This window comes from Oncorhynchus keta, chromosome 2 (assembly GCF_023373465.1).
Source record: "Oncorhynchus keta strain PuntledgeMale-10-30-2019 chromosome 2, Oket_V2, whole genome shotgun sequence".
In the NCBI taxonomy this organism is placed as follows: domain Eukaryota; kingdom Metazoa; phylum Chordata; class Actinopteri; order Salmoniformes; family Salmonidae; genus Oncorhynchus; species Oncorhynchus keta.
In genome coordinates this window covers 25,872,675-25,891,572 of record NC_068422.1, presented here as the reverse complement: position 1 = coordinate 25,891,572, position 18,898 = coordinate 25,872,675, and the positions used below count along the sequence as shown (strand labels likewise).

The 18,898-nt window shown below is 47.0% G+C and overlaps 2 protein-coding genes across 4 annotated transcripts in view; one reads left to right on the top strand and one right to left on the bottom strand.

Moving 5' to 3' along the window:
- Positions 1-9,520, top strand: part of LOC118398614 (aspartate aminotransferase, cytoplasmic) — a 32,733-nt gene extending 23,213 nt beyond the window's left edge. Inside the window, exons 7-9 of the mRNA XM_035794136.2 lie at positions 1,297-1,462; positions 6,921-7,063; positions 7,521-9,520. Coding sequence (XP_035650029.1) covers positions 1,297-1,462; positions 6,921-7,063; positions 7,521-7,660 — 449 coding nt within the window. The 3' untranslated portion in view covers positions 7,661-9,520. The remainder of the gene's footprint in view (positions 1-1,296; positions 1,463-6,920; positions 7,064-7,520) is intronic.
- Positions 9,521-9,670: 150 nt separating this feature from the next.
- The window catches only part of LOC118398618 (metal transporter CNNM4), a 31,163-nt gene continuing 21,935 nt past the window's right edge, over positions 9,671-18,898 (bottom strand). The window contains exons 8-14 of one of the 3 annotated variants that reach the window (XR_008075135.1): positions 18,240-18,388; positions 17,003-17,234; positions 16,049-16,357; positions 15,650-15,733; positions 15,236-15,326; positions 11,368-12,194; positions 9,671-11,110 (exon numbers count right to left, since the gene is read on the bottom strand). Coding sequence is in view for 2 of the 3 variants with exons in the window: in XM_052474483.1 (XP_052330443.1) it covers positions 15,247-15,326; positions 15,650-15,733; positions 16,049-16,357; positions 17,003-17,234; positions 18,240-18,388 (854 nt within the window). In the remaining variant the exon portion in view is untranslated. Of the gene's footprint in view, positions 12,206-15,235; positions 15,327-15,649; positions 15,734-16,048; positions 16,358-17,002; positions 17,235-18,239; positions 18,389-18,898 lie in introns of all 3 variants that reach the window. The other 2 variants (XM_052474483.1, XM_052474482.1) reach the window with 2 other exon arrangements.

Genomic DNA, 18,898 nt, shown 5'->3' with positions numbered 1-18,898 from the left:
TTACGTTGATGGATAGGTTGTTATTCTGGCACCACCCGGCCAGGTCTCTGACCTCCTCCCTATAGGTTGTCTCGTTGTTGATCAGGCCTACCACTGTTGTGTTGTCTGCAAACTTAATGATGGTGTTGGAGTTGTGCCTGGCCACGCAGTCATGGGTGAACAGGAAGCACAGGAGGGGACTGAGCACGCACCCCTGAGGGGCTCCAAGGTTGAAGATCAGCGTGGCAGATGTGTTGCTACCTACCCTCACCACCTGTGGGCGGCCCGTCAGGAAGTCCAGGTGTTTAGTCCCAGGATCATAGCTTAGTGATGAGCTTTGAGGGTACTATGGTGTTGAACTCTGAGCTGTAGTCAATGAATAGCATTCTCACATAGGTGTTCCTTTTGTCCAGGTGGGAAAGGGCGGTGTGGAGTGCAATACAGATTGCATCATCTAGGGATCTGTTTGGGCGGTATGCAAATTGGAGTGGGTCTAGGGTTTCTGGGATAATGGTGTTGATGTGAGCCATGATCAGCCTTTCAAAGCACTTCATGGCTACGGACGTGAGTGCTATGGGTCTGTAGTCATTTAGGCAGGTTGCCTTAGTGTTCTTGGGCACAGGGACTATGGTGGTCTGCTTGAAACATGTTGGTATTACAGACTCAATCAGGGACATTGAAAATGTCAGTGAAGACACCTGCCATTTGGTCAGCACATGCCCGGAGCACACATCCTGGTAATCTGTCTGGCCCTGCGGCCTTGCATAGCAGGATTTCTTATAAGCTTCTGGGTCAGAGGCGTCACTACAGACCCTGGTTTGATTCCAGGCTGTATCACAACCGGCCATGATTGGGAGTCCCATAGGGCGGCGCACAATTAGCCCAACGTCGTTAGGGTTTGGCCGGGGTAGGCCGTCATTGTAAATAAGAATTTGTTCTTAACTGACTGAGTTAAATAAAGGTTAAGTACAAAATATATAAAAAAATATGTGACTAAAATGGCTGTGACTAAAATAGTTCAGACTTTTAGTCGACTGATAATAACTAAAACTAATGGATGAAACGACAAAGATTTGACTTCGACTAAAAAGGCACAGTATTTTAAGACTAAAACTAAATAAAATTGCTGCCAAGATTAACACACATGCACTCACACACACACTGTAAGATGCATTGAAACATATGAAACCAATCTATGTATTCTTACTCCCACCTTTCACACATAACACGCACACACACATTTCAAATATGATATATGTACATAATGCAATCTGTAAACTGCAGGGAACCCTAAATAAAGTTTCTGTGTGCTGGCAGATGAGCGTGTGGGGAACCTGACTATTGTAGCTCGTGATTCTGACAACCTGAAGAGAGTTCTATCTCAGATGGAGAAGATTGTCAGGGTAACCTGGTCCAACCCTCCCTCCCAGGGTGCAAGGCTGGTCGCCATCACACTCAACACACCTGAACTCTTCGCTGAATGGTGGGTACACACACACAGACATCACAAAAGTAGTGTATGCACATCCAACAATTAAACATGAGTGGTCAAAACGTAGATCTATATCCTCCCTTCCTCCCCCTCTCTGTCTGTCTAACCCTGTTTCTCTGTCTAACCCTGTCTCTCCGTCTAACCCTGTCTCTCCATCTAACCCTGTCTCTCCGTCTAACCCTGTTTCTCTGTCTAACCCTGTTTCTCTGTCTAACCCGGTCTCTCCATCGAACACTGTCTCTCCATCTAACCCTGTCTCTCCGTCTAACCCTGTCTCTCTGTCTGTCTAACTCTCTCTCCATCTAACCCTGTCTCCATCCAACCCTGTCTCTCCGTCTAACCCTGTCTCTCCGTCTAACCCTGTCTCTCCGTCTAACCCTGTCTCTCCGTCTAACCCTGTCTCTCCATCTAACACTGTCTCTCTGTCTAACCCTGTCTCTCCATCTAACCCTGTCTCTCTGTCTAACCCTGTCTCTCCGTCTAACCCTGTCTCTCCGTCTAACCCTGTCTGTCTGTCTAACCCTGTCTCTCTGTCTAACCCTGTCTCTCCGTCTAACCCTGTCTGTCCGTCTAACCCTGTCTGTCTAACTCTGTCTCTCCGTCTAACCCTGTCTCTCCATCTAACCCTGTCTCTCCGTCTAACCCTGTCTCTCCATCTAACACTGTCTCTCCGTCTAACCCTGTCTCTCCGTCTAACCCTGTCTATCTGTCTAACCCTGTCTCTCTGTCTAACTCTGTCTCTCCGTCTAACCCTGTCTCTCCATCTAACCCTGTCTCTCCATCTAACCCTGTCTCTCCGTCTAACACTGTCTCTCCGTTTAACCCTGTCTCTCCGTCTAACCCTGTCTCTCCGTCTAACCCTGTCTCTCCGTCTAACCCTGTCTCTCCGTCTAACACTGTCTCTCCGTTTAACCCTGTCTGTCTAACTCTGTCTCTCCGTCTAACCCTGTCTCTCCGTCTAACCCTGTCTCTCCGTCTAACTCTGTCTCTCCGTCTGACACGGTCTCTCCATCTAACACTGTCTCTCCATCTAACCCTGTCTCTCCATCTAACCCTGTCTCTCCGTCTGACACGGTCTCTCCATCTAACACTGTCTCTCCGTCTGACACGGTCTCTCCATCTAACACTGTCTCTCCATCTAACCCTGTCTCTCCGTCTAACCCTGTCTCTCCATCTAACCCTGTCTCTCCGTCTAACCCTGTCTCTCCATCTAACCCTGTCTCTCCGTCTAACTCTGTCTCTCCGTCTGACACTGTCTCTCCGTCTGACACGGTCTCTCCATCTAACACTGTCTCTCCATCTAACCCTGTCTCTCCATCTAACCCTGTCTCTCCGTCTGACACTGTCTCTCCGTCTGACACGGTCTCTCCATCTAACACTGTCTCTCCGTCTAACCCTGTCTCTCCGTCTAACCCTGTCTCTCCGTCTAACTCTGTCTCTCCGTCTGACACTGTCTCTCCATCTAACCCTGTCTCTCCATCTAACCCTGTCTCTCCGTCTGACACGGTCTCTCCATCTAACACTGTCTCTCCATCTAACCCTGTCTCTCCGTCTAACTCTGTCTCTCCGTCTGACACTGTCTCTCCGTCTGACACGGTCTCTCCATCTAACACTGTCTCTCCATCTAACCCTGTCTCTCCGTCTGACACGGTCTCTCCGTCTGACACGGTCTCTCTCCGTCTGACACGGTCTCTCCGTCTAACCCTGTCTCTCCATCTAACCCTGTCTCTCCGTCTAACCCTGTCTCTCTGTCTGACACGGTCTCTCCGTCTGACACGGTCTCTCCGTCTAACCCTGTCTCTCCATCTAACCCTGTCTCTCCGTCTAACCCTGTCTCTCCGTCTGACACGGTCTCTCCGTCTGACACGGTCTCTCCGTCTAACCCTGTCTCTCCATCTAACCCTGTCTCTCCGTCTAACCCTGTCTCTCCATCTAACCCTGTCTCTCCATCTAACTCTGTCTCTCCGTCTGACACGGTCTCTCCATCTAACACTGTCTCTCCGTCTAACCCTGTCTCTCCATCTAACACTGTCTCTCCGTCTAACCCTGTCTCTCCATCTAACACTGTCTCTCCATCTAACCCTGTCTCTCCGTCTGACACGGTCTCTCCGTCTGACACGGTCTCTCCGTCTAACTCTGTCTCTCCGTCTAACCCTGTCTCTCCGTCTAACACTGTCTCTCCATCTAACACTGTCTCTCCATCTAACCCTGTCTCTCCGTCTAACCCTGTCTCTCCGTCTAACACTGTCTCTCCATCTAACACTGTCTCTCCATCTAACACTGTCTCTCCGTCTAACCCTGTCTCTCCATCTAACACTGTCTCTCCATCTAACACTGTCTCTCCATCTAACACTGTCTCTCCATCTAACCCTGTCTCTCCGTCTAACCCTGTCTCTCCGTCTGACACTGTCTCTCCGTCTGACACGGTCTCTCCATCTAACACTGTCTCTCCGTCTAACCCTGTCTCTCCGTCTAACCCTGTCTCTCCGTCTAACACTGTCTCTCCATCTAACACTGTCTCTCCATCTAACACTGTCTCTCCGTCTAACCCTGTCTCTCCATCTAACACTGTCTCTCCATCTAACACTGTCTCTCCATCTAACACTGTCTCTCCATCTAACCCTGTCTCTCCGTCTGACACGGTCTCTCCATCTAACACTGTCTCTCCATCTAACACTGTCTCTCCATCTAACCCTGTCTCTCCATCTAACACTGTCTCTCCATCTAACACTGTCTCTCCATCTAACCCTGTCTCTCCATCTAACCCTGTCTCTCCGTCTAACCCTGTCTCTCCGTCTAACCCTGTCTCTCCGTCTAACCCTGTCTCTCCGTCTAACCCTGTCTCTCCATCTAACCCTGTCTCTCTGTCTGACACGGTCTCTCCATCTAACACTGTCTCTCCATCTAACCCTGTCTCTCCATCTAACCCTGTCTCTCCGTCTAACCCTGTCTCTCCATCTAACACTGTCTCTCCATCTAACACTGTCTCTCCATCTAACACTGTCTCTCCATCTAACCCTGTCTCTCCGTCTAACCCTGTCTCTCCGTCTGACACTGTCTCTCCGTCTGACACGGTCTCTCCATCTAACACTGTCTCTCCGTCTAACCCTGTCTCTCCGTCTAACCCTGTCTCTCCGTCTAACACTGTCTCTCCATCTAACACTGTCTCTCCGTCTAACACTGTCTCTCCGTCTAACCCTGTCTCTCCATCTAACACTGTCTCTCCATCTAACACTGTCTCTCCATCTAACACTGTCTCTCCATCTAACCCTGTCTCTCCGTCTGACACGGTCTCTCCATCTAACACTGTCTCTCCATCTAACACTGTCTCTCCATCTAACCCTGTCTCTCTCCGTCTAACCCTGTCTCTCCGTCTAACCCTGTCTCTCCGTCTAACCCTGTCTCTCCGTCTAACCCTGTCTCTCCGTTTAACCCTGTCTCTCCATCTAACCCTGTCTCTCTGTCTGACACTGTCTCTCCGTCTGACACGGTCTCTCCATCTAACACTGTCTCTCCATCTAACCCTGTCTCTCCGTCTAACCCTGTCTCTCCGTCTAACCCTGTCTCTCCGTCTAACCCTGTCTCTCCGTCTAACCCTGTCTCTCTGTCTGACACTGTCTCTCCGTCTGACACGGTCTCTCCATCTAACACTGTCTCTCCGTCTAACCTTGTCTCTCCGTCTAACCCTGTCTCTCCATCTAACACTGTCTCTCCATCTAACACTGTCTCTCCATCTAACCCTGTCTCTCCATCTAACCCTGTCTCTCTGTCTGTCTAACTCTCTCTCCATCTAACCCTGTCTCTCCATCTAACTCTGTCTCTCCGTCTAACCCTGTCTCTCCATCTAACACTGTCTCTCCATCTAACCCTGTCTCTCCATCTAACCCTGTCTCTCCGTCTGACACTGTCTCTCCGTCTAACTCTGTCTCTCCGTCTAACACTGTCTCTCCATCTAACCCTGTCTCTCCATCTAACCCTGTCTCTCCGTTTAACCCTGTCTCTCCATCTAACCCTGTCTCTCCGTCTAACCCTGTCTCTCCATCTAACCCTGTCTCTCCGTCTAACTCTGTCTCTCCATCTGACACGGTCTCTCCATCTAACACTGTCTCTCCATCTAACCCTGTCTCTCCATCTAACCCTGTCTCTCCGTCTGACACTGTCTCTCCGTCTAACCCTGTCTCTCCGTCTAACTCTGTCTCTCCGTCTAACACTGTCTCTCCATCTAACCCTGTCTCTCCATCTAACCCTGTCTCTCCGTCTAACCCTGTCTCTCCATCTAACCCTGTCTCTCCGTCTAACCCTGTCTCTCCATCTAACCCTGTCTCTCCGTCTAACCCTGTCTCTCCGTCTAACCCTGTCTCTCCGTCTAACCCTGTCTCTCCGTCTAACTCTGTCTCTCCGTCTAACCCTGTCTCTCCATCTAACCCTGTCTCTCCATCTAACCCTGTCTCTCCGTCTAACACTGTCTCTCCGTTTAACCCTGTCTCTCCGTCTAACCCTGTCTCTCCGTCTAACCCTGTCTCTCCGTCTAACCCTGTCTGTCTAACTCTGTCTCTCCGTCTAACACGGTCTCTCCATCTAACCCTGTCTCTCCATCTAACCCTGTCTCTCCATCTAACCCTGTCTCTCTGTCTGTCTAACCCTGTCTCTCTGTCTAACCCTGTCTGTCTAACTCTGTCTCTCCGTCTAACCCTGTCTCTCCGTCTAACCCTGTCTGTCTAACTCTGTCTCTCCATCTAACCCTGTCTCTCCGTCTAACCCTGTCTCTCTGTCTAACTCTGTCTCTCCGTCTAACCCTGTCTCTCTGTCTAACTCTGTCTCTCCATCTAACCCTGTCTCTCCGTCTAACCCTGTCTCTCCATCTAACCCTGTCTCTCCATCTAACCCTGTCTCTCCATCTAACCCTGTCTCTCCATCTAACCCTGTCTCTCCATCTAACCCTGTCTCTCCATCTAACCCTGTCTCTCCATCTAACTCTGTCTCTCCGTCTAACCCTGTCTCTCCATCTAACTCTGTCTCTCTGTCTAACCCTGTCTCTCCGTCTAACCCTGTCTCTCCATCTAACACTGTCTCTCCATCTAACCCTGTCTCTCCGTCTAACCCTGTCTCTCCGTCTAACCCTGTCTCTCCGTCTAACCCTGTCTCTCCGTCTAACCCTGTCTCTCTGTTTAACCCTGTCTCTCTGTCTAACCCTGTCTCTCTGTCTAACCCTGTCTCCGTCTAACCCTGTCTCTCTGTTTAACCCTGTCTCTCTGTCTAACCCTGTCTCTCCGTCTAACCCTGTCTCTCTGTTTAACCCTGTCTCTCTGTCTAACCCTGTCTCTCTGTCTAACCCTGTCTCTCTGTCTAACCCTGTCTCTCTGTCTAACCCTGTCTCTCTGTCTAACCCTGTCTCTCTGTCTAACCCTGTCTCTCTCTCTCTCTCGGTCTCCCTGTCTCTCTGTTGTAGGAAGGATAATGTGAAGACCATGGCAGACCGTGTTTTGTTGATGAGGGCTTCACTCCAGGCTAAACTGCAGGCTCTGGAAACCCCAGGAACATGGGACCACATCACACAGCAGATCGGCATGTTCAGCTTCACTGGCCTCAACCGTAAGCACACAGACATACACACACAAATGAATGCAAACACATGCATACCTCTCTTTTCCTCTCTAGTCTTAAACACACACATACACTCCCCATCCAGCTATTGTTTGCTTCACCAGTCCGCTGAGCACATCCTCATTACTGTTTGTGTGAAGTAACTGCCTGGATAAACATTAAACTCCCCTGTGCTGTGCTGTCTTCCGTAGAGCTTCAAAAAGCTGTTAGAACCAGGAAACAGCTTCCCATAGAGAGCACTGATGCTAAGGCTCAATGATGCCTTAACTGAATGGGGGGGGGGGGTAGTTCTACTCAGTATACACATGTACACAGCACACTGGCACAGAAATATCCTCTCTTCTTTAACTCTCCTTTCACACCGATAGTATATGTTGTACGTTCTGAAAATATCATATTTGTGATGTCATACCTTTTAATATTTTCTCTCCCTCTCGCTGTTCAGCTAAACAAGTGGAGTACATGATCAAGGAGAGGAGTATCTACCTAATGGCCAGCGGTCGTATCAACATGTGTGGTCTGACCACTAAGAACATCGACTATGTGGCCGAATCTATCCACGAGACTGTTGTCAACGTCCAGTAGAAGACTACACTACCCACAACCACCAGCACTCCCTCCTGCCCCCCACCAGCTGTGTTTGTGTGTGTGTGTGTATAATGTATTGGACCAAACATACATAATAAGCCCCATTCCCAACTCCCAGCACACTAGCTTATGCTGGGCCTATAATGTCACTTGTTGTCTATAGATACATTGTATTTGAACTCTTAAATGAATGCACAGGCAGCGTAAAGGCTAAAGAGAAGTGTTCATGATTTGTCTGTGTGTCTCTGTGTGGGTATCATCCCTGTGTGTCATCACTGCTGCTTGCAGTAGAGTGTGGAGTGATTTCATTTGTACTGTTTTTGTTCAGTAGTGTTGAAGTCCTGTTTACTGATGAAGCACTGTGTGTCAGGGCATTTTAGCTGCTGTGTGGTTCCACACTAAGCACTAGCTGGCTGGGTCTTAATACTCTGAAATGGCTTCCTTTCCTCATCTCTGATGTTCCTTCAACCTATCGTGTCCAGCCAGATCAGTGATCATGGAAGGAAGGACACAAGGAAAGGAGATATGGAAAATAAGCTATATTGTTTAAACTATTGCGACACAGCCCAAGTGTTTCTGGATGTATAAGAACTAGCTCCCGCAGTGCTGGTGAAGGCGATCTTCCATTGCTTATTAATATTATTAACATTACCTTATGATTAGTATTGTTTGGGTCGTTGAATTGCGGTGGGATGTGGGCCTGGCATTTTGAAACAAATGTACGTCATTTATATTTATTTTTTATTTAAAGCTGCAGTAGTAACGTTTTGGGCGACCTGACCAAATTCACATTGAATTGTAAGTTATAGATTTGGAATTCTCATTGAAAGCAAGTCTAAGATGTGGTAGATATGTTCTATGTGCACTATTTCTATGCTTCCCGTTCTTAAGTTTCGTTTTTGCATCTTTTACTTTGGGTTTTGTACACCAGCTTCAAACAGCTGAACATAAAATATATTTGGTTTTGGAAACAATATCTCAAAGCGGTTTAGATGGTACGATGATTCTCTACACTTCACCTGATTGTTTTGTCACAAACTGAAATTAGGCAAACTATTAGAACGCTAGCAAACAAGAAATGACGGAACGATTTCTGCAAATTGCACCTTTAAATGTATTTGGGTACTATAAGGTGCAATTGGGAGAACATATTAAAAAAAGGAATGCCATCGCAATTCAAGAACGACCCATTTTTATGCAAATTTCATTCCAACTGTGAAAGGCGCATTCCCTTGTCTGTTTGACTTACCCACCTGCATATCTCATAGGAGTTGTTTGTGTCCACTTGAAAGAGAACCTAAATATTAACTGTGACCAAGTAATCAGTACTTGACTTGAAAGCATACAACAAGTACTAGAGTGAAAAAACAATCAATTGACCAAATCAGTCAGGCACTTAATGTATGTCAAAGAGATTATGTAATAAGGATGATAATATTGAACTTGAACTATGGACGTTATATTTACAATCATGTTTATTTTGGCCCAAGATGATGAAGTAAAAATGATGTATCAGTATCTCAGACTTAAACTGTGTAACTCTCTGTTGAATTTCACGTTTGAAGTCCTGGCGTGCATTCAATAGGGACAAACAGGACTGTTCTCAATCAGAGAGCAACAATCCCTGTTATTTTTGTTTCAACATTTGAAAGAAGGATCTGCTCAATGTGAATGTCCAATCAGTCTATTCCGAAGCGGTCGCTCTCTGTTGTTATTATTATTATCAGTATCTGACATCTCAGTGGTATACGTGTATTCAAAATTGCACAAATCAAATGCACTAACAGATGCTGTGAATACCTATGTATCTCAAGGGGGTATGACTCAAATCCTTTAATAAATGTCTGCACACCACAATATAATGCCAGTTCTTTCCATCTGAGAGCCAGGATGCAAAATACATTTTGTTGGTGCAAGTTGTCTCTTTGGTGTATGTTTCTCATGACATTGGGGATCAGTGCAGAAAGCCAAGAACACTATCAATACACAAATGGAATTCAGAACAACAAGTCAGATATGAATCTGTTAGAATCTTTTTATTGAGGATTTCATCGTTTTTAATACATTGGGAGGTCTGATATCCTGAAAACCCTAATATTCTGAAGATCATGTTTTAAACTGTTAAAACATTACTAAATTTGCACATTCCGGGAAGAAAATTAATAAAATGTCCCCTTACATATCCTCCTGTCCCTTATAATCTATTTAAAAGCTACCACTATCTACTGTATCTCTGTCACCCTCACCAAATGTGTTCTCTGAGAGCATGAGGCTGAGAGAGTGCTTGGTTTCTTAGTTATTCTTCTGTAAAGCAGTTCAGTACTGAATGCGTGTGTTTTTGCGTGCGTCAAGGAAGGCAGTGGCTTGACGTCAGACTGCGTCACGTCTCCTCCCACTTTCCCTTCTGTCCCTCTCCTTTCCTCTCCTGCTCTCTTTCACTACCTTTCATCTTCCCTCCCACTCACCCTCTCTATGCTCTCAGTAAATCAGTTATCTGTCAGTATTGTGCAATACAGAGCAACTCAATCGAAGTCCAGTCTAATAGCAGTAGGGAATAGTGATGGTCTCAGGCAGGTTCTAGGGAATTATTATTGCTACAGATGAATAGGAGAGAGCCCATTGTCTGACCAGCTATATAATAAAGGGCACTATAAAATGTAATCTCTCTCTGTACATCTCTAAGTCTAAATATGAACCCCTGTGTACATTGGTATACATTCCTATAAAACAGTATATATCTTTTAATCGGTGCCTGGCTGACTTTACAGGGGTGTCTGTCCTTGAGCATGTTACACTGTCCTGATACTCTGTGCAGCTGTCACCTAATATTACACTCAGGTATTTTCTTCTCATGCTTATGTATTGCTTATCAGTTTTCTATACACTACAACCTCCCATCAAACTACATCTCCACGTCAGCCTGGTCTTTCATAATCACAGGTTTGCGTCATGCTCCTGTCTGCATCAAGCTGAGTACCTAGCCCAAGGCGTTGTCCTTAAATAGGAATATATTCTAGTGGGAAAGCAGTAAGCAGTGCCCTCCATACACCCATCTCCTGTGTCACTGTATAAACCAAACATCCCTAGCCTCCAGGCTCCTGTATCTGCAGCCTCTCATCCCAGAAGCTTAGCCCCCAGCCCCCTGTGTTCCTATGCCCTTGCGTGTCCCTGGAGGGGTCTCTTCAAAGAGAATAGTTAACCTGTTGTGTTTGCATCTGTAGTAATAGCATGCATGTGAGAGTAACACTTCACTTCATCATGGGGATATACACAGATAGGGTGTTACAACTGTTACCTACTGCAATGTCACACTTATGGTGACTGCTTTATGTCATGGTGATATGGAGATGGCACATTTAGTGTGTGTGTGTGTGTGTGTATATTATGATGATAAAGGAAATGATATGGCAGGCAGGAGTTGTTCTAGGTACATGCTGTTAAAACAACCTATTACAGATGACCAATTAATCACCATATTATTATACATCATTTTGTTTGTGCATCTTTTACTTTGGGTTTTGTACACCAGCTTCAAACAGCTGAACATAAAATATATTTGGTTTTGGAAACAATATCTCAAAGCGGTTTAGATGGTACAATGATTCTCTACACTTCACCTGATTGTTTTGTCACAAACTGAAATTAGGCAAACTATTAGAACGCTAGCAAACAGGAAATGGTTGAACAATTGCTGTTAAAACAACCTATTCATTACAGGTTACCAATTAATCACCATATTATAAATCAAATGATCAAATATCATCCAATCATCATAAATATGTCAAATCATCATATTATCTAATCATGATAAAATACCTGTTCAAATCTAGGTAACACGCAACCTACATTTTTGGGATTGTGAATATTGCATATCCCTTCTTTATGCTGGCAGATATGTTAGTTATTATATGGCTTTTTAAAATCTGGTAAAAAGTATTGACTGGGAGTCAATTGACTTCAATGGAACAAAATAATGTGTGTGTGTGTGTGTGTGTGTGTGTGTGTGTGTGTGTGTGTGTGTGTGTGCGCGCACACGTATGTGTGTGTGTGTGTGTGATGCTTTTGCTTGAGACAAGGCTGTTTGTGCATAAAAAAATCCTCTGTTTGCCACATGGGACAAAGAAATGACAAGAAATGACTCCTTTAAATCAGCATAAAGTCCCTGTGGTTGTAGACATTGTGCTTGTTCTCATGGCTGGTGTGTGTTGGCTGTTTCTTCCTTATGTGTCATCAGAACACTGGCAGTGTGGATGGCATTTATATGGCAGGACTCCTATCAACCACAGTTGATTGACTGATAGAAGTACTCTATTCTATGATAAGGACAGTTCCCTGTGCAGAAAGCACTTGGTAATAAGAAACGATCATCTGATGGTAGAAGACAGAAATGGTTGTCTTCTTGGTTGAGCAATAAAAAAGATTTAGAAGATGGCTCAGATCTGGACTTGCTATTTCCCTCTTATTTTTCTCTTCATTTAGTTTATTCTTCTTCTTCCTCTTCAGACTCCACTAGCACAGTAGAGATGGGTGGCTGAAAGGTAACTCAACAGAAACATACAGTAAAGTCAATTAAAGTCATAATGTTTCCGTAGTCTGTTACCCAGCCAGCCTGGAAACACAACGTTGAATTTCATTGAATTCTACATCGGGCATAAATGAGCGTTTGGTTCGGGAAAGTTTCCTCTCACGACCTCTACGAGCCAGAATGTTGAATAAAATGATATTTGAACTTTTCCGCTTGTCAATGTGGTCAGTCCTTTTGCAGGTAGGAATGTGAGTCAATATATCTTCAGGAAAGTATAATTACATAAACTTTGTGTTGCTAGTGCGTTCAGATTTCTTACGATTGGGTCTGGGGAGTGGACAGAGGGTATACAGGGGTAGGGTTGGGTCTGGGGAGTGGACAGAGGGTATACAGGGGTAGGGTTGGGTCTGGGGAGTGGACAGAGGGTATACAGGGGTAGGGTTGGGTCTGGGGTGTGGACAGAGGGTATACAGGGGTAGGGTTGGGTCTGGGGAGTGGACAGAGGGTATACAGGGGTAGGGTTGGGTCTGGGGTGTGGACAGAGGGTATACAGGGGTAGGGTTGGGTCTGGGGTGTGGACAGAGGGTATACAGGGGTAGGGTTGGGTCTGGGGTGTGGACAGAGGGTATACAGGGGTAGGGTTGGGTCTGGGGAGTGGACAGAGGGTATACAGGGGTAGGGTTGGGTCTGGGGTGTGGACAGAGGGTATACAGGGGTAGGGTTGGGTCTGGGGAGTGGACAGAGGGTATACAGGGGTAGGGTTGGGTCTGGGGTGTGGACAGAGGGTATACAGGGGTAGGGTTGGGTCTGGGGAGTGGACAGAGGGTATACAGGGGTAGGGTTGGGTCTGGGGTGTGGACAGAGGGTATACAGGGGTAGGGTTGGGTCTGGGGTGTGGACAGAGGGTATACAGGGGTAGGGGTTGGGTCTGGGGTGTGGACAGAGGGTATACAGGGGTAGGGTTGGGTCTGGGGAGTGGACAGAGGGTATACAGGGGTAGGGTTGGGTCTGGGGTGTGGACAGAGGGTATACAGGGGTAGGGTTGGGTCTGGGGTGTGGACAGAGGGTATACAGGGGTAGGGTTGGGTCTGGGGTGTGGACAGAGGGTATACAGGGGTAGGGTTGGGTCTGGGGTGTGGACAGAGGGTATACAGGGGTAGGGTTGGGTCTGGGGAGTGGACAGAGGGTATACAGGGGTAGGGTTGGGTCTGGGGGGTGGACAGAGGGTATACAGGGGGGGTAGGGTTGGGTCTGGGGTGTGGACAGAGGGTATACAGGGGTAGGGTTGGGTCTGGGGTGTGGACAGAGGGTATACAGGGGGTAGGGTTGGGTCTGGGGCGTGGACAGAGGGTATACAGGGGGGTAGGGTTGGGTCTGGGGTGTGGACAGAGGGTATACAGGGGTAGGGTTGGGTCTGGGGTGTGGACAGAGGGTATACAGGGGTAGGGTTGGGTCTGGGGTGTGGACAGAGGGTATACAGGGGTAGGGTTGGGTCTGGGGAGTGGACAGAGGGTATACAGGGGTAGGGTTGGGTCTGGGGTGTGGACTGAGGGTATACAGGGGTAGGGTTGGGTCTGGGGTGTGGACAGAGGGTATACAGGGGTAGGGTTGGGTCTGGGGTGCGGATAGAGGGTATACAGGGGTAGGGGCTGGGTCTGGGGTTGGGTCTGGGGAGTGGACAGAGGGTATACAGGGGTAGGGTTGGGTCTGGGGAGTGGACAGAGGGTATACAGGGGTAGGGTTGGGTCTGGGGTGTGGACAGAGGGTATACAGGGGTAGGGTTGGGTCTGGGGAGTGGACAGAGGGTATACAGGGGTAGGGTTGGGTCTGGGGAGTGGACAGAGGGTATACAGGGGTAGGGTTGGGTCTGGGGAGTGGACAGAGGGTATCCAGGGGTAGGGTTGGGTCTGGGGAGTGGACAGAGGGTATACAGGGGTAGGGTTGGGTCTGGGGAGTGGACAGAGGGTATACAGGGGTAGGGTTGGGTCTGGGGAGTGGACAGAGGGTATCTAGGGTTAGGGTTGAGTCTGGGGGGTGGACAGAGGGTATCTAGGGTTAGGTGTGGGGAGTGGACAGGGTATCCAGGGGTAGGGTTGAGTCTGGGGAGTGGACAGAGGGTATCCAGGGTTAGGGTTGGGTCTGGGGAGTGGACAGAGGGTATCTAGGGTTAGGGTTGGGTCTGAGGAGTGGACAGAGGGTATGCAGGGTTAGGGTTGGGTCTGGGGAGTGGACAGAGGGTATCTAGGGTTAGGGTTGGGTCTGGGGAGTGGACAGAGGGTATCTAGGGTTAGGGTTGGGTCTGGGGAGGGGACAGAGAGTATACAGGGGTAGGGTTGGGTCTGGGGAGTGGACAGAGGGTATCTAGGGTTAGGGTTGAATCTGGGGGGTGGACAGAGGGCATCTAGGGTTAGGTCTGGGGAGTGGACAGAGGGTATCCAGGGTTAGGGTTGGGTCTGGGGAGTGGACAGAGGGTATCTACGGTTAGGGTTGGTTCTGAGGAGTGGACAGAGGGTATGCAGGGTTAGGGTTGGGTCTGGGGAGTGGACAGAGGGTATCTCGGGTTAGGGTTGGGTCTGGGGAGGGGACAGAGGGTATCTAGGGTTAGGGTTGGGTCTGGGGAGTGGACAGAGGGTATGCAGGGTTAGGGTTGGGTCTGGGGAGTGGACAGAGGGTATCTAGGGTTAGGGTTGGGTCTGGGGAGTGGACTGAGGGTATCTAGGGTTAGGGTTGGGTCTGGGGAGGGGACAGAGGGTATCTAGGGTTAGGGTTGGGTCTGGGGAGTGGACAGAGGGGATCTAGGGTTAGGGTTGGGTCTGGGAAGTGGACAGAGTGTATCTAGGGTTAGGGTTGGGTCTGGGGTGGGGAGGGGACAGAGGGTATCTTGGGTTAGGGTTGGGTCTGGGGAGTGGACAGAGGGTATCTCGGGTTAGGGTTGGGTCTGGGGTGGGGAGGGGACAGAGGGTATCTAGGGTTAGGGTTGGGTCTGGGGAGTGGACAGAGGGTATCGAGGGGGGTCTTCTATGCTTGGTCTTCCCTGCTGTCTCTACCTGGCGTTGTGCTAGGTGGTCACCGATGGCTGCTCCAAACCTTCCTCCACACTCTTCTCCCCATCCTGGGACTTTTTCCTCTTCTTGTTACCTGGAAGGATAGCACACTGTGTCAAGTTCAAGTTTCAACTTCAAGTTCTAAGATTAGTCGTATGTACAGGATACATACGGTATACACCGTCCAATGAAATGCTTACTTGCAGGTTCCTTCTCAACAATGCAACAACAATAATAAATAATTAAATACAAGAACACGAACATATACAAACAATCTCTGCATATGACAAATAACCTTTTAATTTACCATTTAAACATAGAATAGCAGTTGGGCAGAATTAGAAGAATAATGAATACTGATCTATGGTCAAATGTAGAATGTGGGGAGGAAAAACTGATCCTAGATCAATCACTCACTCAGTTTACGTAGCAGCTTCTTCCCCAGTGTCTCCTCTGAGCCAGATAGAGAACAGATGATATCTACCTCCACAGGAACAGCATCTAGGTGGGAGAGTGAGAGGATGAGAGTGAATGAGAGCAAAAGTGGGCAAGGGATTAAAAGAGTTGGCAAGAGAGAGTGTGTGGGTGAGAGAGAGCGAGAGAGGGGGAGGGGAGTAGAGAAATGAGAAGAGCTGCAACCTACAAGACTATAAATAAATACTATTAATTATGCAGACCATGGCCAAGGCACTGTTCTTGGCAATGTTTCCATGGGAGGATTTTTTTACTTCACTAGACTTGTGAGGACTAAATAATGTTACCACTCATGAATATACCAGCTATAACAGCTTACAACTCTCTCCCTTCTCTCCTCACCGATCCCTTCTTGGCTTTCCAGCTGGTCTTCCGAAATTTCTACCAGCTGGTCTTCTGGGCGTTCAATTAACCGTTTTTCCGGACAGTCTTCCAGCCTGTCCTTCATACGGCCTTCGGGCCTATCTTCCAGACGGTCTTCTGGGTGGTCTTCCTTTCTATCTTCCGGGAGGTCTTCCGGTCTCTCCTCTAGTGGCTCCTCTGGGTGGCCTTCCTGACAGTGTTTTTGTAGGTCCTCTTGGATGTAGGGTATGTCATCCATCCGTAGAAACACTGAATCACTGGGACTCCTCTGTCCATCTGACTTACTGCCTGTAGAGGGAGACAGAGTACCATGGTGACAATCTGGACAGAGGCTGCACCTCAATGAGGTGGTAGCCCCTTTTCAGTCTCAAAATCTCCCTTCTGTACATAGAAGTGTGGATCTGAAAGAACCGGATCCATGTCCCATTATCTGCAAAGTGAGGTATTGAGAACCAGGGAGGGGCTAGTCAGCATCATGTCTGCATCATGATCAATTCCACCCCTTGGTTTAACAACACAACCAAGAGGACAGACCACTGATTTAAAGAGAGAGACCATAGGCTTAGGAGAGCAGGTTAGAGGTTCATACATGCATACTCACAAGCATTATGAGATAAACCAAACCTGATTGGTTTCAGGGCTTACATGATTTTTCAGATACCATCTGGCCTGTACTGTCTGGCATGTCATCCTATGGTGTGTGTGTTCAACTGAAGCAAGAGTCTATTTCAGATGAATATCCCTTTGGAAGTAAATACTGACAAATGATCAACAAAATGTAGCTATTTATGCCTCAAACTCTGTCTATTTTAGCTTTCTAATTACATCTATTCTGTGTGTCTGACAGAATGAAGATGGGGGAAAAAAATATCAGACTCTTTCACACCGTCTGTTTGCCACGGTGGTTATGTAACACACACACACTCCACTTACGGACGATGCGGTTTCTCTCATTGAGCTGTGAGGTGAGTGGTCCAGTGTTGTCCTCTCTGTGTGTGTGTTGTTCCAGGACGGGTCGGAGGTATGTGTATGTGTGTGTCAGGGGCAGGGCGATGCTGTGGGAGCGGGTCTCAGGGATGGTGGGTCTCCCGTCGGGATCAGGGGTCTGGGGTACACTGTCCATAAGACTGGCTGTTAGAGCATTCTGGTAGTGGTTCCTTGAGATCTAGCAAAGAATAACACACATACGCAAATACTGTATCAACACAAAGTCATCAACACACACCGCAAATACAGTATCAACACAAAATCATCAACACAAAATCCCCATTGTGGTCCTTCTGTGGCTCAGTTGGTAGAGCATGGCGCTTGTAACGCCAGGGTAGTGGGTTCGATTCCCGGGACCACCCATACATAGAATGTATGCACACATGACTGTAAGTCGCTTTGGATAAAAGCGTCAGCTAAATGGCATATATTATATATATTATTATATTAACACACACAGAAAATACAGTATCAACACAAAATCATCAACACACACCACAAAAACAGCATCAACACAAAATCATCAACACACACAGAAAATACAGTATCAACACAAAATCATCAACACACACAGAAAATACAGTATCAACACAAAATCATCAACACACACCACAAAAACAGCATCAACACAAAATCATCAACACACACAGAAAATACAGTATCAACACAAAATCATCAACACACACAGAAAATACAGTATCAACACAAAATCATCGACAAACACGGCAAATACACATGCACGCCACACGCACACACATGCACAGATGCACACACACCACCAAGCTGTTTCTCTATGTAAACGTAAAAGTTACAGAGTGTGTGTACTAGCAACCTTCTTCCTGGAACTATATTAATGACCTTGGGGGATATGAGGGAGTGTGTATTTAGGATGTACATCCATCACTTTAAGTCTAAATTATTCATACTGAAAATGGAGCTCATTTATCACCAATGATTAAAGCTAAGACAGACAGATTAAAAGGAAAAAGAGGGAGGGAGGGAAGGAAGGAGAGAGAGAGAAGGATGGAGGGAGAGGGAGAGAGGATGTGTCTGTGTTAAGTCAAAATAAGTGGGATTAAGACATTTCAAAAGGAAATGGAAATTAGTAGCGGTATGGGATCTGGGTAGTTAGGAGTTTAGGGGTATTTTAAATGTGTGTGTGTATGTGTGTGTGGGTGTATACCTTTATAATCTGTAGGTCAGTGAGTTGTCTGACAGAGAAGTCAGGTAGGTAGACTCCTCCCCCTCCTATACTCAGCTGACCCAAACTGCCTCCTGATAAGACAGACTCTGACTGGTTCAACCCACTGCTACCAGAACCAAACCTGTTGACTGGAGATGAGTTTGATTAGATTCTGTCCCTGTTTCTGATTATTATTTTGGGTAACAAAAATGCTCCAGACCACACTTGAGTGTCTAAAACTAGATAGAAAGTATTTAGAAATGATAAAAAACTGCCCTTTTTCTGGCCCACAAATAGATTTTTACTCGGGTTGGGTAGATTACTTTCTAAATGTAATCTGTTACAGTTACTAGTTACCTGTACAACATTTTTATCAGTAACGTAACTTTTGGATTACCCAAACTCAGTAACGTAATCTGATTATTTTCCCCTTATTTTCCCCAAAAATTATCTATCAAACACATTTGTTGTGTCATCATAGTGGTCTCTGACTTGTGGTCAGACTCCCTCAAGTGGATACTTGAACTTGCGCCATTTTTCAATGCTGAATTGAATGTCATTTAGAAAAACAGAAAGGTGTCATAATTATTTTTTCTTCTTGCAAATATCCTTTCAGAAGTAATCCAGGAAGTAATCATCTAGTTTTTCAGAAGTATCTG